The 21,160-nt window shown below is 55.9% G+C and overlaps 2 protein-coding genes across 2 annotated transcripts; both read left to right on the plus strand.

Moving 5' to 3' along the window:
• Window positions 1-3,512: 3,512 nt before the first annotated feature.
• Window positions 3,513-7,816, plus strand: BESB_080080 (putative splicesome-associated protein; the record flags this gene model as incomplete). Its single annotated transcript, XM_029366370.1, has 9 exons — window positions 3,513-3,974; window positions 4,432-4,566; window positions 4,894-5,133; window positions 5,542-5,691; window positions 5,887-6,042; window positions 6,479-6,653; window positions 6,801-6,985; window positions 7,233-7,298; window positions 7,718-7,816. 9 exons carry the CDS (start codon window positions 3,513-3,515, stop codon window positions 7,814-7,816), a joined length of 1,668 nt encoding a protein of 555 aa, XP_029217801.1.
• A 3,245-nt stretch (window positions 7,817-11,061) lies between these two features.
• On the plus strand, window positions 11,062-19,823 carry BESB_080090 (uncharacterized protein; the record flags this gene model as incomplete). The annotated part of the gene is made up of 13 exons (XM_029366371.1): window positions 11,062-11,523; window positions 12,153-12,671; window positions 13,201-13,521; window positions 13,984-14,121; window positions 14,393-14,550; window positions 14,849-15,029; window positions 15,283-15,347; window positions 15,693-16,025; window positions 16,524-17,435; window positions 17,861-18,032; window positions 18,508-18,789; window positions 19,173-19,306; window positions 19,454-19,823. The coding sequence occupies 13 exons, from the start codon at window positions 11,062-11,064 to the stop codon at window positions 19,821-19,823; spliced, it is 4,047 nt and encodes a 1,348-aa protein (XP_029217802.1).
• Between the last annotated feature and the right edge of the window lie 1,337 nt (window positions 19,824-21,160).

The raw sequence follows: 21,160 nt of genomic DNA on the forward strand, positions 1-21,160 counted from the left end.
AGAAGACACCCGGCAGTTCAGCGGCGGAAGTCGAACACGCAGATCGCAGCGAAACGGGACGACAGGAGGCCGCGAATGAAGTATCGGAAACTAGAGAAGGAAGAAGAGCGCGACGAAGATATGAGGACGCTGGTGTGCCTGATTGTGGAGGTGTCTTTGGAAGTGATGTTTCTCTTTTGTCGCTGCTCGAAGCGGGTTTCCCAGGAGTCTCTACACCTCAGAACGCCGTGTGTCGTGCGCCTGGCCGTCTGTACTATATGACATTTTTTTCTTCTATTCAGCGTCTCGCTTCTGGACGTGACGGGTGTCTCTCTCCGCGTGTTTTCCTGTGCCTCTTGTCGCTCGCTTGCAGTTTCATTTGTTTCTTTTTCTATTGCCTCTTTCTTCTCCCTGCGGGTGTCCTCTCTCGCTTTTACGACCTGGCGTGCGCTCTCTGCGTGACCTGCCTGTTTTTTTCACTTGCTCGCTGTCTTCTTTCTTGCTTCCTGTATTCGGTGGGACTCTTTTTCTACTAGAACTTCTCAAGTACTTTTACGCTGAGTCAGGGCTCGACAGAGCGAGAGAGAGAGACAGCCGCTTTGCGTGTGTCTACAGATTTTCTTTGGCCGCTGACTAAAGCAGAAAGAGCTCCCTCTTGCTTGACTCAAGCGAATCCACGGCACCGCCACAAAGGCATGTCTTTTCACATCCACACACAAATAAAGTTGCACATGCACGCAAAATATATATATACACAAAAATGGCCCTAAAACATGTATAAATGTAGAACATCGTTTATGTGGAGTCTGGGTCGCTTGGAGCTCTTTTTCTTTGAATGCGCCGTGGATCGCGTGAGGAGCTCATGGTCCCAAAGCAGACACCCGATGCTACCCTCGATGAGACAGGAGGCTAGGGACCTGGAGAGGACGTCGAGCGGGCATGCACACGACAGACCCGTGTCCTCCACCGAGCAGAGAGCTGTTGCGGAGGCGGTGTCTGCTGTCTGTGAGCTTTTCTAACTGCCCCTCGCGACGTTTAGGGCGGCATCATTTTGCCAGCTTTCGTCGAGGCTCGCTCGCTGGACACGGACGCAAGAAACGCGTATCTCTACCTGCGTCGAGATGCGTAGGCGACGATTTCCTCAGATATTCTGCCTCAAGTGGTGTGTGAGACTGGACTCGGCCGCCCCGCGAGCCCGCGCCTCCAATAAGTCAGCGAGGTGTCACGAATACTCACTCTGGAGAGGTGTGTTTCGTGTGTTTGCATGCGCAGAAGACGCTTTCTTCCGCCCACCGAAAATCGCGGATAATCCATCCCCTTCGGTTCCTCGCAGCGCGGCGACGAACAGAGGAGTAGATCCCCGCTCAGCAACACGCACATGGCCTGCGCCGTTTAACTTTGATCCCGATGCCTATGAGTCATCATCCATCGGTACTTAAATCTCCCTATCCTCGCACTCATTTATATATATGTGCCAATGTATCTGCATATATATATATATATAAATATGTATGTACGGGCGCACGTATGCTGAGAACTCCTGTTGGCAAGGGGAGTCTGATTCGCGGGAAGTCGGGAGTAGCCGTGAGAGCCCATTTTCGTTTACTATGAGTCTCTTTAGCGATAATCCATAGGTACTACTATTTACCTATACACGCGCTTGTACATACATATGCTTGTATATTTACACATGTATATCTACATGTCTCTCTCTCTCTATATGTGGGGATATGTATGCAGCGGCGCATGCATTACCGGATCTCCTGTTGGCACGGCGAGTCATCAATCGCGGGAGCCGAGAGTAGCCGTAGCGCAAAGAGGTCTCGAAAAACCCTCTTCCTCAGACTCAGTCGCTTTTCAGCTCACGGAATGCAGCAAAACTTATAAGTCCCGTCGCCTGTGGCTGGCTGCGAAGGCCTGGCGCCACAGGTCGCGCTGACGTCGCTACGGCCCTACATATCCAGCTTCACTAATGCGCCGAGCGCTTCTGTCTGTATCTCACTCGCGCGTGCATTTGGGAGAGAGGAGACTCTTCCGAGTGTCTGATACCTGACTGCAAGACTGCCCGTTTCACGACGTAAGCAGCCCGCTGCGTGTCTCGCGCTTCGCGTCTACTTATCCGCATAGCGTTCGCCTGCACACCTCTCGCCGGGGACGTTCGCTTGCGATTCGCGTCTGAAGATTCGCTAGAGGGCTGGCAGGAAGCATCTCACAGGTTCCTGCGTGAGGCCTCTTTAAGAGAGAGCGAGGCGCCGGGGGACGACCCACGACGCAGTCAACGCGCCGGCGGTCGTCTGAGTGCCTGCACCGGCTTCGGCTCCAGGGCCTGCCGATTTTTGTCTCGAATTTGCAGATTTATTTCCTTCAGAGAAGCCCAGCTCCGCGCGAAAAAGACACACCGCGCGCGGTCAGCCCAGAAGGGCCGCAGGGAGAGACTGGCGACAAGACGACGAGACCGAAGAGACGGCAGTTTAGAGGAAGAATAGATCCGCGAACAGAAGAGCGCCCTACGCTGCTTGAACAAACGCCTCTTTGGCAACGGCTTGCGGTCTCTTTGCTCTGGAAAGATTCTTTGACGGTCTCTTCAATTTTGAAAAACACAAGGAGTGACAATCAGCACGCTGCGCATGTCGTCGCTCCTCCGCAGTTTAGTTTCTTTGCGCGTCCTTGCATGCGTGGAAATTCTTTCTTATCGCCTCGCCCTCTTCGAGTATTCTTTTCCTTATGGAATCTCCCTCAGTAGGCGTTGTCGTGTTGATTCACACTCGCCGGTTTCTCCTTTTCTCTCTCTCTCCCCTGTCTTCTTTCTCTTCTTGAAGCGCTTTCGTCCGGATACGCGCCGTTCTCCCCTTGTTGTTCTCCCTCGATGTCGTGGTCATTTCGTTTCTTTCTCCGGTATTTTTCTCCCTCGCGTTTCCGCTTTTTCGTTTTCTTCTGTACCCCTCGTTCTCTCGCATCAAATCTGGGGGACTCCGCGGCACATTTGCCCGTCTTCTCGTGCGCATGTTCCTCTTCCGCCGATCCCCTATCTCTGTCAATCCTCCGGCTCCTATTTCCTTCTCTCAGCGACAAGTGTATTTCTGTCGTTTTCTCCCCCTTTTTTTTCTGATTTCTTCTTTCCACGTGTGCGCACTCTCCTTTCCTCGTGCGCGTCGTTCCTCAGGCAGCCCGTGACGCTGATAACGAGACAGGAGGTGAGACCTCACACTTCGAAAAAGGAGCAAACTCTCAATTCGGGGGAGGAAACGAAGGCCCCGCGGGAGAGCTGAGTTCACATCTCGCGAGGAAGGCAAGAGGCAGACCTGTACACGGTCTCTGCTGGCTTTCACGTCCTTTCGTCTGCTACCGCTCTCCTCTTTTCTTCTTCCTCTCTGCTTTCTCCGCCTCTTCTCCGCAGCGGTTTTTCATCGGCTGTTCGCCGACTTTGTCTCTATGTGGCTGGCTCTTCTTCTCGTCTGCCTGCGAGGCTCGCTTTAACTTTTTTCCGCCGACTCCTTTTTCTTCCCCCTCGCTTTTCTTCTCTTGGCGGCAAGATGTCGGCTTCGCTGCTGGAGCAGCTGCGCGCGGCGCACGAGGAGGTGGAGCGCCTGGAGCGCGCGACGTCGCAGATTTTTCTTCTGCAGGACCAGAAGTGCGGCACGGCGGGCGCGGCGTCCTCCGCCGCGGGGCTGCTCAAAGGCGAAAAGCGGAAGCGCGAGCGGCTGCGGCTCGACTGGGCTGCGTCGGACTTGCTGGAACGCATGCGGGAGAGCGCCCAAAAGTGCCTGCGCATCTACGAAGACGGCGACAGCCTGCGGAAGGACGAGATCTCCTTCCTCGCTGGTCAGCGCGAGGGCAGCGTCGGCAACGACGTCTGGATCAACTTTTACGAGAAAATCAGACAAATCCGCGAATTCCACCGCAAACGCGCCATGGTCGCCGCCGCCCAGGGAACCGACGTCAACGCCCTCTTCGAGGTCAAAGACTTGCAGGCGATTGTGGAAGAAGCTAACCAGGTGAAAAAATCGTCGAGTGCAAACGCGGCAGGTAGCCAGCCACAAACTTAAACAGAAGAAACACACATATACGTATATATATATATATATATGAGTTATCGTTGTGTATGCATATATATGTATGAATATGTATATATGTTTATACATTTAAATACATGTATACATCTGTTTATGAATGCATGGCTTTGAAGGTGCTGGGCGAAAAGAGATCGTGGTGCCTCTCGACGCGTCTCCGCGTCCATTCTCGATTTGGGCCTTTTCTGAAGAGATATCAAAAAAGGTGTTTGCATGGTTTCAGGAGGGCACACGCTGCGAGCTGTGCATCTTTAGCCGTTTTTGATATCTCATGTCCATTGCTCGACTTAAGGGGCGCCCTCTGTGCAGAGTTCTGCTCCTTGCAGCTCGAATTCGCGCAGTCTCTCTTTGCTTGTCTGTTTCTCTTCTTTTTCATCGTCAGACTCCGTACCTGGATGGCGTCTTCGACGAGGCTGAGCAGTACGGAGAGATGTTAAACCTCCACGAGTTCTTCTCGACTTTCATCAACTGGAAGCCGATGCGATCCTACAAGGTCAACGAGGCGAAGAAAGCAGAGGTGAGCCTTTCATGAGCGTCTTCTCTCTCTTCTGGGGGATCCGCATCTTATGTTTTTCCCGCTGTCTCGAGTGCTGTGTCCTTCAGAGGAACCGCGATGTCTCCTTCTCTGTCTGTTGCTGGTCTGAAGCTTCGAAAGGGAGTGCTCGCGATCTCTGCTCTGGCGTTTAGGCCTTTCTTCTTTCTTCTTCTCTTTTGTCTTGGCTCTCGCTGTCTCTCGTGTTTCGCATTTCGCATTGTCTCTCTGAGTCCTCTCCGTCCTCCTCGGCGATTCGCGTTCGCGCGTGAATCTTCACTCGTTGCGTGTGCTGCGTGGCGCGATGGGCAGACGGCGCGTCTGCTGAAGCGCGGCCTGACGGAGGAGGAGGTTGCCGAGCGCCTGAAGGACAGCCGCTTCGAAGAGGATTTGATCGACTACATCTCCTATTTGAAGTCATTTCATCTCTTCTCCACGATTCCGCGCGCCCTCAAGTACCGCTCGCCCGAATACCTCGCGTACCTCAAAGCCGTTGCCGCCTATCTGCGCGACTTCTTTCAGCGACGGAATCCTCTCGCTGACCATGAGCAGGTGAGAAAAGAACAAGGGAACGACTTGCTTGTCTCGAGGCTCTCCATTCGGCTGCGTAGTTCGAGGCCCCCCTCACAGAGGCCTTCCTCGCGAACGATGCAGAAGACCGCGGACGTCGACTTCGCCGAATGGGCAGCGCATCAGGGGAGAGCATCTATCTGACACCCTTCCTGTTTGCTCGGGGGAGAAGGGGGGAGAACGGAGGGCGTTTAGGTGTTCGTCTTCGTGGGAGGTCTCTGATTTCCTCTTTCTCCCTCGGGTAGCTCCAGCGAGCGCTGCAGTCGCAGTGAGAGGCGGGAGAGTCTTTTTTGCTGGGTCTAGGGTTTGCTACTCGCTCCCAGCACCGCGTCCGTGTCAAGTCGACCGCCCGCTTCACCTATTTTTCTTAATTGTTAAAAAATTTTGCAGGTCCAGAAGAAGTTCGCCGAGCAGTTCCAGGAGCAGTGGGCTGCGAAGGAGGTCCCAGGCTGGCAGACCGCCACCACCTCGCTGCCTCTATACTGCAGGCCGACTGATCGCGTCTTCCTCACCGAAGGCACCAAGCAATCGCACATGCAAGTAGGCAGAGACCTTGACGAAGCGACGGAGGCTGCGAGAGAGCGAGGGAGAGAGAGAGCTTCACGTCAGAGTCGCAGAAACGGCGTGGGCATGCGATTCCGGTATCCGTAGACCGCCCTTCCGCGCGCGCTGGCGTCTGTCTAAATGCGAAGGAGCCTAGGTTTCCAACGCGAGTTTTTTTCTCCTTGTTCTCAGGGAAAGAAATACAAGAAGGCACTCGTGGAGTTCTCCAAGCTGTCGAGAGAAGAGCAGGAGAAGCACGAGGAGGACTCGCAGGCGCACGACAAAGAGATCGCCGAGTCCGAGTTCCTCGTCAACGCCTACAAGGAAATCCTCGAAGACGTCGTTGAGGTAGTCAGACTTTCAGTTTTTTGCGCAGACGCGCGCTCTTCAGTCTCAAGTATTGCCGTGTCTGTATACTCAAGTTGCGGTGTCTCTGCGTGCTGAGAGACAGGTGGGAGTGAAGACGCTCGCAGAAGAATGCGACATGCAGATAAGGCCGTCCCGCGCTGCGCTCAGATCTGCAACGGCATGGCTGTGCGTGTATATACATACATTTATGCATGTACGTGCATAGGTATTCGTATATGTGTGTATATATGGATATATATGTGAATATATGCATATATATTTTTATATATTTATCTGTATATATATGCATGTTGCTGTGTATGCATGTGTGGAGAATTGGATGCGTCGTCCTGTCGCCATTCGCTCCGCATCGATGCGCGGGCAGACGTCTGGGGACCTTGCAGAAGCGTTCGCGCGAGTGTGTTTGTCTTTCCAGCGCACCGTGGCGTATCACCACAAGAAGCAGTCGAGGACGGCGGAGGAGCTCGAGGAAGAAAATCAAAAGACGGACGCCGAAGAGGACGCCGCCAAGGCTGTCGGCGACGCAGAAAGAGACAGCGAAGACGAGGAGGACGACCAACCTGTCTACAACCCGCTCAACCTCCCTCTAGGTACGCTCTCTGAATTTTTTACTTTTAATACATAGAGGAAAAGACATAAATTTTAATCCAATCAATTTTTTTCTAAATATTTTCTCAACACCTCCCGAGTATTTTGTTTTGATGAGCTCTCGATGTGGGTCTCTTTTTTTTTTCCAGGCTTTGACGGCCGGCCGATTCCCTTCTGGCTGTATAAGCTGCACGGCCTGGGTCAGGAGTTCAAATGCGAAATCTGCGGCAACTTCTCCTACTGGGGGAGGCGCGCCTTCGAGCGACACTTCATGGAATGGCGCCACGCCTTCGGCATGCGCTGCCTCCGCATTCCAAACACGACGCACTTCAAGGTGAGCGCTGCGCCCAGGCGAGGAGCAAGCGAATGCCTTTTGCGGGCGGAGGACACTCGAAATGCGACACGCGGAGCGGCTTGTTCCGCCCGCGAGAGAGAAAAAGCTGACCGAATGATGTAATAGTGAAGTCGAGACTCTGGCGGCGTCAGCGACGCCCACTCACAGACTCCCTCTAGGGGCGGATTCAGCGAGCTGCTGCATGCGTTGACGTGTAGTTCCGCTTTGCGGTTTCGCTGTTTTTCAGGAAATCACCAAGATCGAGGACGCCATCAAGTTGTATGAGAAACTGAAGAAGGACGCCGAAGGCCAGGTACGCATCTTGAGAAGAACGTGCCGCGCTTTTTTTTGCAGTGCATGGTGGCGCTTAGCTTTGAGTCTCTCGGCGCGTCCTTGTGCGGTCCTTGTTCACTGCTGCTTCCTGCGCCGGCGTCTCTTCAGCCTACACCCACCTCTCTTGCGCGATTTTCAAAGGGGTTTGCCTTGCGTGATGTCCTTTAATGCGTCCGCGCGTGTGTGTTTTGCAGCTCGCCCTTCATTTTTCTGTTTTTCTTTTTTTTTCGGATGTCCAGCTCTCGGGTCGCTGACTGTCCCCTTTTTCTTTGGCGTTCCTCTTCACTCTTGTGCGCGTCTTTGGCGTTGAACAAGCATTCTCCATATTTCACGTTTTACTGTGTTTATCTTGGCAAGAATTCAGAGATTGTTGAGGCCTGTCTGTGCTTGGTTTTGCAGACCTTCAAGGACGAGCAAGAGCTGGAGTGCGAGGACTCGCAGGGTAACGTGATGAGTCTCCGCGCCTACGAGGATCTGCGACGACAGGGCCTCCTCTGAAGCCAGCCACTCCTCTCTACCCTGTCCTCTCGTCTGTTTCTCTGCGTTGCTCGCTTCTTTTCCCTTCTCTTCTTGTGCCATTTTTTCTCCTCTGGATGTCGCTCTCCTCTCCGTCGCCATCGGCGCGTCGTCGCGCTGCTGCTCTCAACTTCCTGCTTTGTGCGTGGTGCATTTCTTTTGTTTTTCGGCGTCTTCGCGGTCGCGAGGCGCGCGGAGTTGAGATCTCTAAAGCGCCGGGCGGCGCGCCGCGAGGGCGTCGGGCCTTTCTCAGCAGGTTCGCGGTGAAAGGAGATTCTTTTGAGAGCATTCTGCTTCTATTTTTCGACGTCTGAAAGCGAAGAGGCTTTCTCGCGGTGTCGGCGTCCACAGCGAAAAATGAGCGCTGAAAAACACGGAAAAATCCTGTTCTTGAGAGACTACTATTGAAGATCGATTGTCACAAGAAACATCAAGAGAGGAAAGGCGCATAGTCTTCGCGCGCCCCTCTCTCCGTCTTTACCCGCTCCTATCGCCTCTCTTCTTGCTTCCTCCGCTCCTTCTCGAGCTTTCTTCCGCCGCTTGCCGCTCACACAGAAATGTGTACGCGGAGGGCGTCTCAGCGAGAGCGCTGGAATAATAGAAACGCGGCAGCCGCATTCCTACCCCAGACGCGGTCGCGTGCCCCTGCGCGCTGCATCGCTGCTGCAAGTCTGTGTCGGTTGGAAGTTCAGAGCGCATGCGCGAACGTGCACCTGACAGACTTTTGCGTTGTAGGCATGTTTAGTAACCGAGACAGGCCTACGCTAGACCGCCCAAGACTCCCTTTTTTCAACGGAAGGCAGTGTGCTGCCGCTCTGCAGCACTACTATACCATTTTCATAAATAAAATAAACATATGCAGATATATCGTTTGAATATATATATATATATATACGTATATATATGCATATAAAGAGATAAACCCTAATATTGTGTACGCACAAGTGTATATGCGTGCATCCTTCACATATATATATATATATATATATATATATATATATATGAGAAACCAAATCCATAGTCTAACCTATATGCATATATATATATAGAGAGAGAGAGAGAGATAATTACAGAGTGTAGAGTAGATGCCTTTCTGCATAGTGGAGAGAGCTGTGCAGCGAGCACTTCTTATCAAGATAAGGGATAAAGTTTCCAGTCTATCTTCGCTTGCAGGATTGTCATGCGAGTTCAGAATGGAGAGAACGACAAACGAAGAATACGCCGCAGAGTTAAGCGCGCTGCAGCAACTGACAGCTAGACTGTCAGATCTCTGCGCGGTGACCAGAGGCAGGTGTGGTGACTAGAATTGTTTTTAAAACGAAAGTCTTTCGCTGTGTCCGATTTTCGCGAGGAGACGATGCGGCGCGAAGTGGAGGCGCCTGTCCGGCGCTGTCGCCGCTCGCGGAGACTCTCTTCATTCCTCTGCGAAAAGTCCTCTTGTGTGTCTCGTAGGCAAAGCCTCGTTCTAGCTCGGAATCAAAAAGCCTCCTTGCGGGGATTTTTCACGTTCTCCAGTCGAAGACCTCACGCAGAGACTGCGCAGATGCCTGCTGTGAGTCACGCATACGAAGTTCGACTGCGGCGTAGAGAGAAAGAGTGAGAGAGGACAGAAAACTCAGTGCCTACGACGTGTTTCGAACGCCTCGGATTCAATGTGCAGTCGCGAGTCCAGAGAACGAATAGACCTCACATGGGTGCATTGGCTTAAAAGCGAGTGAGGAGAGAAGGCGCTCGCGAAGAAGAGGCGAGGAGCACACACAGCCGGAAATAGGTGAACAGACAAAAATGAAGAGATGCCACCCGCTGGAACGCCGGTGATGTGTGCACGTAGAGGCGTTTTCTGTCGACATACCTTCGGCTGTCACGCGAGACTTGCTTAGTTTTTTTTTCTACGGGTTACGGGCGCAAGCAAAGAAGGCCACGAGGCAAGACAGAGAGATTTGCTTGGAGCCAAGACAACGAACGCCGTAAGGAGAGGACACAGTCGATTAAATCTGGCAAGAGCCTCTCTGTTGTTAGAGAGTCTACCTTGTCTTTCCTCATTGAGGCTCGCCGGATTTTTCTTGCATGCCCTCTCTGCATCCCAGATGCAGTCTGCGGACCGTACCCGCCTTCTGTTTCCTCGCAACTAGATTCTTCTTTTAACAAGCCTCTTCCGCGCCGGCTCAATCTTTCGGCGTTTTGTTTCGAGTCTTCATCTGAAAGACAGACAAGCCCCTTTCGTAGTCTTCTTTCAGCCTCAGACTCCATCGTGTCTCTACCGCAAGCGCCGTGTCTCTCTTAGCGGCGAGAATCCTCGATTCAGCCTTCTGAGGAAGCCCCCTCTTGCTATTCTCCTTCTTCTTCTCTTCATTTTCTGCATTATCTCTTTCCTTTCGTCTTCTTCGCGGCTGCCAGGCTTCCTTTTCCCTTCTTCAGGTCTCCTTGCCTCGCGCCGATCGCTTTTGGCTGTCGCTTTTGGAGTGCAGGTTGTGAGTTCTGGTGCCTTTTACCCGTCGGCTTGTACTCCTTGTCTTCTTCTCTCATCGAGGGAATTCGCCAGAAGAGCGTTCTCTTAACCTGCAAGGCTGCCTTGCTTCCCAGCGTGTCGCTCTCCCGGTCTCCGGCACCTCTCTGGGTCCCCTCCGCTCTCTTTTTTTTTCAGACCAGTCTTTCGGGTCATTTTGTACGCGCTCCATTTCTGTGTGGAGTGTCGCAGGCTGGCAGATTCCTGCACCTCCTGTTGTACGCATCCGCTTCGTGCTGGACTGCGGCGTGTCTCCGCTCGAGATCCGGGTGCGCTCGTCTTCAGCCTGGGCACTGTTTTTTTTTCTGAATTTCCCCGTTTTTTTCCCTCATTTTTCTAGATTTTCTGCCTTAGCTCCCGCCTAGTGCAGGCCGCGCAGCTCCTCCTACCCTACGCTTCACTGTCGACGGCCTCGTCTCCTCGCCTCTGTCTCTTTCCGCCTCTCGTCTTCTCTTGTCTCTCTCGCTCTCCCTCTGTCTGTTGTGTGAGGCCTTCTTCTTTTCGTCCGTTTGTGTGCCTGCGCTGCCTTCGGTTTCCTCCCGGATGTCCGCGCCCGCCTCCGGCTTTGGGTGCGTTTCGTTTTTTTTTTTTTTTTCGGTTACTCTTTGTGTCGGCGCGCCTCTCGCGGTTTGCCCTCTGCGTCTCTCTCCGCCGGTCTCCCTCCCCCCCCCGCCCCCCCCCCCCCCCCCCCCGCGGCGAGAGAGGGCAGACGCTCTCCGCGATGACGCCTCCGACGATTCGCGGGGTATCTCTCTTTCTCGCAGACGTGCGCAGTTGCCCGTCCTCGACCCACGAGCGAGCACGCGTGCTGCAGGAGCTCGCCAAGGTGCGGCAGCGCTTCATGCACCCCAAGAAGCCGCTGACCGGCTACGAGAAGAAAAAATGCCTCACCAAGCTGCTCTACGTGCACCTGCTCGGCTACCCAGTTGATTTTGGGCACGCCGAGGCACTGTCTCTCCTCAGCTCGCCGCACTACTCCGAGCGCGCCGCAGCATACCTCTTCTGCTCGCTGCTTCTCGTGGACTCTGAGACCGCCGGGCTCGCCCTCGCCGAGCTGCGGCGCCTCTGCTGGACATCCATCAAAAAAGACATCTCCTCGCAAAATGAAGACTTTGCTGCCCTCGCGCTCGACTGCGCCAGCCACGCGACAGACCGAAAGGCCGCCGCAGATCTCTTTCCGCAGGTAAAAAGCACGCAACGCCGAGAAGGCCGAGGGAGAACCCGCGTCATCTCTTTTCTCAAATCCTCTTTTCCTACTCACGGGTTCGTCGCTGGACTCTTACGAGGCGGAAGACTCGCCGCAGCTGCTGCGTCTGGGTTGGGCTGCGAGTGCGCTCTCCAGCACAGCCGGACAGGCTCGCTGCGTCTTTTTTTTCGCGTGGAGTTTTCGGTCTCGCCGCGAGGCTGCCTGCTGTCTGTCTGTCGCCAGACACGCAGGCGACGCTGTCCTGCGCATATGCATAAACATGAATGTTCATACGTTTATATATGCCCCCAAGTAGTCATCTACCTAGATATTTACGTACTTTATATATATATAAATATATATATATATAAGTATGCATAAGCGCATGCATGCCCACATACGGATACATGCATGTTGTATGTATGTATGCATGTATGTATGCATGTATGTATGCATCTATGCATGTATGTATGCGTCGACTTATGTATATATATATATATGTATGCACGTATGTATGTGTGCGTCTTCGTGTCTGCGTGTTGACGTTTGCGTCGTCTTGCTGCGCGGAGAGCGGCGTGTGTTCGGTCTTTCAAGCGCCCCGAGTTCTCTCGTGTGTGCGTCTGCAGATGCAAGCGCTCGCGAATCCTTCCTCGTCGGCTCCGCCGCTGCTGCGGCAGAAGGCCTACAGCTGCATGTTGTTGTTTTTCCGCCTGGAGCCTTCGCTGATGCCCTGCGGAGTCTGGGCGCCGCGGCTGGGGCAGGCGCTGCTTTTTGAGCAGGACGTCGCGGTGCTGCTGGCGCTGACGAACTTGATTGTCTTCGCAGTCTCCCGGACCCAGAGCCTCCATCGCTGGCAGCAGCAGCTGCAGCTCTCCGTGATCAACACGCTCGCGCGCATCATCTCCAGAGACGTCCCGCACGCCTTCGTCTACCACGGGGCGCCCGCGCCGTGGCTCGCGGTGCGGCTGCTTCAGCTCCTCCAGCTTTTCCAAGTCGCTAGAGAAGACGCGCGCGGAGATGGCGACCGCGCCGCGGCTCCCGACGAAGACACCGTCATTGAACAGCAGCGCGAGGCCGTCGTGCTCGCCCTCAACGAAATCGTGAAAAACGTCTTCGCGCAGACCTTCGGTCCCGTCGAAGAGGAAGTAAGCAAGCTCTCCGCAACTCGAATCGCACCGGGTTTTTGTTGACTGCAGGCGCGCCAGAACGTCTCCTTCTTCTTCAGACGCGAGTGCATGCATCTCCCTCTGGAGGCCGCCGTCGGCGCAGACAGGCACATGCGCTGTGACTCTCAACGGCGGACGCTCGCGTCTGCCGCAGGCGGGTAGCTATATATCCGCCTCAGGCACATAAGTATATCCTTCTATACGTATATATGTATATATATGTACGTATATATATATATATATATATATATATATATATGCTGAGCGGCGCGTGTATATAACTCGTTGGACGGTTTATCATGCGCGGGAGGCGCGACGGTGCGTGTGTCAAGTCAGCTTGCTCGACGTGTGCGTCTAAAGTTTTCTTGTTCTTTACTTTAGAGAAAAGTTTAGAAGAAAATATACCTAATTGTATTTGCAAGCTGACTTGACGTGTGCGTAGACGGCGGCGCAGCTTTTACAGATTGTTCGCGCTCACGTGTGCATGTGCGTGCGGTGCGCGAGTCAGGTGCTTCGCGCGGGTTCGTCTTCGGCGCTTCGCATGCGCAAGACGCAGTCCTTCTCCGCCTTCCGCGCCTCGCTCGCTGCGCGTCTCAGCTCGCTCTCGCGCTTCGCGAAGCAGCCAGGCGCGGCAGACGGCGCGCGGCGGAAGAGCTCTGGGGCTTCCAAGAGTGGCGAAGGTGCCGCGCCCGCGTTCGAGCCTCCATCAGCCATACAGCACGCGGTGCTATACGAGGCCGTCAACCTAACTATCCACTTGCAGGCGGAGGGCGACCGGGAGCTGCGCCACTCCGCGGCGGCGCTGCTTTGCTCCTTCATCGAGGAAGGCGTAAGTCACGCGCAAGGGCGCAGACCGCAGCGAAGCGGAAAGGCCGGAATCTTTTTCGATGCCTGCAGCTGGTGGCGCGCCTCTGCGGTGTATTGAAGGGCCTGGGAGGCCGCAGCGACAGAGCGGAGCACTTCGCGCGCGAAGAGACGCAGACAGAGGGAGGGGAGAGGAGAGAGAGACTCTTACGTAGCGGCTGGAAGGCTGCAGCGCAGAAGCGATCTTTCTCGGGGGCACGCGAGCTGTCTTTCGGCTTTCTTCTCTCGTGTTTGTTTGTGAAGGTCTCGATGCGTCTCTCGCGGTTGTTTACGTTCAAACTTTTGGCTGGATATGTTTCAATGTTGACTTCCGAAGTACCGTAGGAGCGAAGCTTACGCACCTAATATGAACGTCGTGAAAAGCACAATAGAATTTGGATCCGAGAACTGGTTTGCGTGGGTTTTCACGCTTTTTTTCGCTTTGCAGAACCCGAATTACCGATACAAGAGTCTCTCTCTGATGGCGGCGATGGCCGCCGACCCTGATGTGCAGCCCGAGCTGCGCAACTCGATCCCTTCGATTCTCCGCCTGCTCAAAGAAGACGACGTTTCGCTGCGGAGACAGGTGCGTGCTTCTCGATTTGTTGTTTGTTCTCTTCTCTCAGCCGCGCCGTCGCCCTCCATACTGATGGGGCGGCTCGCCGTGTACGTGTACCGCGCGGCGCGGCGCCAGAGGTCGCGTTGGGATTTGAGGCTCTGCTGCCGCGTTCGTTTTCTGCCTCAAGTTTGCGCGCATCCCCTCAGCATTTCGTGGCCTTCTTTTCGCGGCGGCGCGGGTTCACGCGTGCGGAAAAGGTCTGCGGCGGCTTTTGCGTGCTCCTGCCTCTTCTCCGCAGGCCGTGAGTCTCTTGTTCGCCCTCAGCGGTCCCGAAAACTGGAGCGAAATCGTCTTTGCGCTGATGGAAAGCCTCGAGCGCGACGCGGGCAGCCTGCAAGACGAGGTCACCGTGCAAGTCGCCGTCCTCGTCGAAACCTACGCACCCGATCCAACCTGGTACAACGGACGTGGACGCACGCTGTTCCACCGAATCATAAAAATGTGCATATATATATTCTCATTTATGTGGATATATATCTATACATCTATGTCTATGTACATTTATGTCCATATTTATATCCATATATATGTGCATGTATAGCTATTCAGATATGTAGGTATGCAGGTGTTCACGGTCGTGCAGGTGCGCAGAGGCCGCTGGGGTTTGGCTGGGCGTCGCCGCGTTATCGGCGTCTTCTGGTTTTTCATGTTTTCTCAGGATCGTCAAGTCTGCGGTGCTTCGTTTTTTCCGCAGGCTCGTAGATCTGACGTTCAAAATGCTTCAGTACGCGCCGCAGCACGTCCGCGACGAAACCTGGGTGCGCGTGATTCAAGTCGTCGCGGGGAGCTCGCCGGCGGACGCCGAGGCGGAGGAAAAAAAAGGAAGGAAAATCGAGACAACTGCGACAGTTAACCGGCCTGACCCTGCGCTCCAGGTCCGCAGCCCAGAGAGGAAAGTTACGGAAAAAAAGTGCGAGGAAGAAGAGTGACGCGACGTGTTCGGGAGAAGAGAGTCGAGCGGAAGGAGGGAATCCAAAGACAGAGGGGAAAGGGGCAGAAAGGGGGGGTCGGCACTACAGACATCTGGCGAGGAAGACGCAGAAGCGATGAGAGCTGCAAAGAGGAGCTTTCGCGCGCGCGCCTTCATATCTCGTGTTCTCCGTGTCTTGTTCGCGTTTCCTCTCGCAGCGCTACGCAGCCGGCCGAGCCGCAGAGTTTCTTGAAGACGCCTTCCTCAACGAAACCCTCCTGAGGTACCCCAGCACCCCGCGCGGACCGTGTAGCCCCTGCAGATCACCCCATATATGTCCACATATCTACATATATATACACATATATAGACATATATAGACGTATATAGACATATATAGACATATATATGTATGTATATGTAGGTGTGTAGTTCTGCGTGTGCATCGACCCGTGCGCTCTGCTGAGTTCAGGCAAGCCTCCCGTCGAAATTTCTGTGCAGGGGAAGCGGGAGGGGGGGGGGGAGGGGCACCGTTCGTTTCTCTGCACCGGCGGATCTACCTATCTGCGTATCTGCGAAAAAAAGTTTGCGTTTCTTCTTCTTTTTCTTCTTTTTCTCTTTTTCGCAGGCTGTGCGCGTATTTGCTGGGGGAATTCGGCCATTTGATCAAAGGCCGCGTCCCCGGGCGCCGGCAGGTCGAGGCGCTGCTTTTCCACTTTCGGCGCTTTTCGTCTTCGTCCGCGTTCCTGGCTCCAGGTCACTTCCCTCCCTTCACGTTCGTTCCACTCAGCGACGACCCGCCGGCTGCCTCAGCCTGCCCGCTGCTGCCTCTGCTTCTCTTTGCGCTCGCCAAAGTCGCGCATGCGTATCCGGCTGAAGCCGCGCCCGTCCTCAAGCTGCTGCAGGAACTCCAAGACAGCAGAGACCTCGAGTTGCAGACGCGCGCCGTCGAACTCGCTGCGTAAGTACCTGAGACGCGCCAAAGGCGGAGGCAGCGCCTTCGCGTGCGCAGGAGCCAGCGGACGCAGTGGTACCGCAGAAAGACGAACAGCGCGGGCGTTGGGGGGAAGTAGGGTTCGGAGTCAGCACTGGCCTCGAGCCGCGGGGGAGCCGTCGCGAAGAAACGCGTGTCGCCACAGCCCACAGCAAAACAAGATTTTTAAAACTCGCCGTGGGGAGAAGCCCTGCAGGCCACTGTTCCTTGGAAGTCATCCTGTACGCGAGACTCGCGTTGCGGCGCGCTCTTCGAAGTGGAGGCTGGGACACGAGAGTGGGCGAGGCTGCTGGAAGTCCTTCGGGGAGCGCGCGTTCAGTCTCGGATTGACGCGCCCGTCTTTCTGCGCATGTTGCATTTTCTGTCTTCACTTCCGAGGCGTGTTGCGGACTCTGGCGAAGCGTTGGCTCCGGTCTCTTTAGGTGGACACGGCGGCGTGGACGTGTTTGGCTTCTTTCTTTTCAGCCTTTTCCAGCTGTCAGATCGCCAGTTCGTGAGCCAGACACTGTCGCTTCTTCCGCCGTTCCGCCGGGGACAGCTGCTGTCACGTCCGCTGCCGCCAGGCGCGTTGGCAGGCCCTGGCGGAGGCCGGCGCACGCGGATTGGGGCGAATCGCGCAGCGGAGGAGCGGCTCGCTGCGCATCTCAAGTCTTCGCCACTCGCGACGAGGGAGACCTTTTCCGCTTCTCTCGGGTCTTTTCCGCCGCACTCGGGGGGGGAGGCGAGCGCGCCTCGAGCGGAGCGACGACGGCGGGTGTTCGCCGCAGGCAAGCGCGAAGCGTTCGAGGAAGAAGAGGAGGGCAGCAGTATCTCTGCGAGTCACAGCGAGGCGAGCTCGTCCAGCGGCACCAGCGGGGCGAGACGAGGGCGAAGCAGTGCCGCAGACAGCGACGACGACGACGGCGGAGCAGAGAGCGCCAGAAGCAGCGACAGGGGCCCGCGGCGCGGCGTGCGCGCGTGGAGGACTCGAAGCTCTCGCGAGGCTTCAAGCGACTCGCAGGCGTCTTCGCAGACCTCGGCCGACTCGTCTTCTCAGGCAGAGAACGACGCGGAGAGTGGAGGGAGCAGCGAGGAAGACGACGAGACGGATGGGGACGACGAGGGAGGAAGAAGAGAAGAAGAGATGGCGAGGAAGCGACAGCAGCAGCTGCTCGAGCTTCTTCGAAGCCAGCCGTTCCCGGCCGCGCAGACGGCAAACCCAGGCGCCGAACATAATCGCGAACTGTGGAGGCGGGCGTGTCTCACCTCGCAGGGGACTCTCTTTCTCCTGCCCCGTTTTCTCGAGGTGTTTGTACACCGCAAATTCGATAAAAAAGACGGCGCACTGCTGCTCGAGTGGAGGAACCTGAGCCCCGACAAGGTGCTGAGGCTGCAGAGGTAAGTTCGGACGGATAGCCAGCGTCTGCTGCGGTGAAAAGAAGAGTTGAAGGCCCGCACCGACTCATCGCGATCCCAGGTCGACTGCCGGCGTGCATGTGTCTGCGCCGCAGTTTTCTTTTTTCGGCCCGGTTTCCACGCGGGTTCAGACCCCCAGACCGTGGCAGGGCACGTCGGTTTCTCTTTGCTTTTCCTCTCCCCCCGTTGTGTCGCTCCTCATCCGCAGATCGCCTTGCAGGTACTTGCATCCACGTGCGCATCAGCCGGAGCACAGGAGGCATTCAGGCCACATATCTATACATACTTATATGCCATATTATATGATTACGGGCGTACCCATGTCAGCGTATGCGGCTGCCACGCGGCGTGTATCTTGCGAGAGTGCGAGTGGAGCTGGGCAAGCGTGTTTCGGTCTGCTTTACCAGAGGAGGCACGCAGAACGTCGCGGGCTTGCTGCTGAAGGACGAGGGTTTTCGGCAGGGCGATGGAGGCGGCGCGGAGGACGACACCGGCGGAGGCTTTGTGGCGATTCCGCCGATGCAGAAGGTGGTGCAGAGAGTCCGCCTCAGGTGCATGCGACCCTTCGCACAGGCGCCAGTCTCGCCCTATCGTCTCCTCGTCTTCGCAGCGGGCGGAGGACACCAGGTACGCAGAGGGAAGGGACTTCGTGGACAAGGAAGAGAACAAAAGCGAGACAGAAAGCCCGTCCTGAGGGAGAGGACCACGGAGAGGCCAGCGGAGAGAGGTGGAGGAGACGCGGGCGAAGATCTCCAGAGAAAGCAGGGGGCGGAGGGAAGGGGGGGAAGAGAGGAAGCCGAGGCTGAGCAAAGAAGGAAGGAGTGGTGAGATCTGCGAAATGGGGAAGATGAAAAGAATGAAAAGAACGAGGGAGAGAGTCTGGGAATCGGACGAGCCGCGGTTCTTTGCATGCGGGCTATCATCTTCACTGCTCTTTTGTTCGTCTTCACTCTCTTACTCTTATTGGTGGATGCTGAGATGTTAAGGAGCATATGAGGCACTACATGCCCCTTAGTTGGTACCGCAGTGATGAATTTATCGTACAAGCAATCAGATGGGGTGTTGCCTTTTGTGCCGATCTGTTCAGCCCGAGCAGCAGGTCCAACTGCCTCTCACGCTGCCTGTGGTCATGACGAATTTCGTCCTCCCCGCGACCGGCGTGAGAGAAGGCTCGGTTTTTCTTCGCTACTGGAAGCAGCTCCAGACATCTCGCGAGCGGGAGGAGGGCCGCGAAGACGGAGAGAACAAGGAGAACGTCCTCACAGGGCCTCTCGCGCTCCCGCCGCAGCACGTGGTGGTGTTCATGGGCGCAGGCTTCAACTTCCATGTGATAAAAGTAGGCGCGCTGGAAGAATGGCGAAGGGACGCAAAAAAAAAGACGAGACCCCAAGAGGCGACGACGGAGAAGATGTCTGCGTTGCTCTCCTGTGTTTTCTCTCTCTGCATTTCTGCGCCAAACCCTCATACGCCTCCCTTTCTGCTGTCTCTCTCGCCGCCCTTCTCTCTGTTGAGGTCGCCCTTCCTCGCGTCGGCGCTGTGCCGCTCTGTTTGTCTCTGTGCGCTTTCTCGGCGTGTGCTGCCTCCGTGGAGCCTGTCGCGCCTCGTTCGGCGCCTGAACGAAACGTCTTTTCTTCGAGGCCTCGGTTTTCTTACTGCGAGAGATTCGCTGGAAAGTGCTTTTTCGCGCTGCGTATGCGGCTGTCCCCGTTTCCTCTGCAGGTGGGGAAGAACTTGTGCGGAAGCGGAACTTTCCACACCGGCACCCCTGCGGCGGGCGAGGCGAGCGGCGCGGAGACGCGCTTTGTGTGCGCGTCCTGCATGTGCATGATAGAGCTGGAGAATCCCAACGCCGAGTAAGCCAGAAAGGGCTTGGAGGGGAAGGGGGGGGTAGGGGGGGTCGGTATCGCGTCGCTGTCCTGCTTGTGTTGCGTCTCGCCTCTCTTTTTCGGCGTGGCTTCCCTCTGAGTGTGCGCTGGGCGTCTCTGTATGTGTGTCCTCAGCCGCTTACTGGCGCGCATTACAGTTCGCGCGGCGCATCCTCTCGTCTCGCTCTACGTGTCGCGGCTGCTGGGCTCCTACCTGCTGGGGTGGCCTCCTTCGGTGACGTCGCCGCCGTCGCCGCCGTCGCCCGCCGCGCCCTATCCGTACGCGGTTCATACAGCGGGCGCGGAGACTGCCGCCAACATTCTCTCCAACGGGGCGGACCACGTGGCTCCGATGCCCCCCGGAAGCCACCTCGCTGCACACGTGGGCGCTGCACAGAGCCTGACAGCCGGTGCGCCGTTTTTACCGTCCGCGGCGAGAGGGGCTCCGCCTGGCGTGCCGCCGCAGTACGTTGCTTCACTGAGTCGTGTGGGAAGTCACTTTTAGACGCGCGAGCGACTTTTCAGGCACGTGCCTCTCCACGGCGAGAGCCACGAAGAGCCAGACAGCCGCAGGCCGGGAGTCAGTGGACCCCGGCAGGCGGGACGCGAACCCCCTCCCCACACCCCCTCACAGTGCGCGACCCCGAGGGCGGCTGCAGATGCGAGGCGGCTCGCCTCGCTGCACCAGTCTAAATGCAGCGCCGGCATGGGGAGGTGGCGATTGAAGCGGGCGAGGGAAACTCATGCGGCGTAGTCGTTTGGTTCTCCGCTGAAGTGCGGGCTTACACAGGTTGCGCGTTGGTTTAGGGGAGGCGAGCGCCACGCGGTGTGCGTCCAGGCACGTCCACGGCGCGCACGCAGCCTCCAACAGAACTTCAGTGTCTCGTTTCTCTTCTCAAGCGCTTTTTGTGACAGCGAGGACGACAGGGACTTCCCGCCGGGCGATTCTGTTGGATAGCGCACAGTGACATGCGGAGGCAGCTTGATTCGCCTTTCCAGACTAGCCGGCACGAAGAGACTCTGGAGTGGCGAGTGAACGACGGCATCCGCAAATCCGCTGCAGCGTGGATACCTGCGGGATGAGCGTAGCGAAGATCCAGTCACAGTCGGTAGAGAGATCGGTTTGAGAGTAGGCACGCGAAGATTCAGCCTCGTCGAGCGCGTGGGCACGCTTGAAGTCAGGAATCATCAACCAAGAACTGCTTTCAAAGGGAAGTCATTCCAGTTAGTGCCACCGTACAGTCCGGCTTCGTTTGCGGTTTACCAGTTGTGCGGCGGAATCAAGTTTTCAACTGAGTGGCGTGCGGCCCAGAACATTCTGGATTGACCGAGCAATCAAGACGCAACCTGTTGCAAGCTCTGCTGACTCCCAGTTCTACGTGATGACTCAGTCGCGGTGTGCACTGCGTGCTACGAGAGGCGGCTGTGGCTCGGAAAGCAAACCGTGAATCAACTGCTGATGCCGCAGAGAGCTGAATTCAGATGCCGGAACATGTAACCTCGAAAAATCCATTTGAATGAGTCAGACACCCAGCATTCGTACACAGTCAAACCACACGCCACGTTAGATGTTTCACATACTTCGAAGTGACTCAAATTTTTTCGAGCGACTCGGAATCGGCATCACCGTGGTGACAGGAGGTGCTCAACACTTCACCGATGCAAATTCCCTTCAATATGGGACACAGAACTACAGCGCGTGATCACCCGCGGAAGCGCTTGTGTAACGGCCACGCACCGCGACTCTCTTGTTCTGCAGGGGCGGTCAGCTGCAACGTTCGCCGGCCGTCCATGAAAGAAGAACGTGCTTCAGATATGAGAGTCAAACGGACATGAACGCGA

This window comes from Besnoitia besnoiti, chromosome VII (assembly GCF_002563875.1).
Source record: "Besnoitia besnoiti strain Bb-Ger1 chromosome VII, whole genome shotgun sequence".
Taxonomy (NCBI): Eukaryota; Apicomplexa; class Conoidasida; order Eucoccidiorida; family Sarcocystidae; genus Besnoitia; species Besnoitia besnoiti.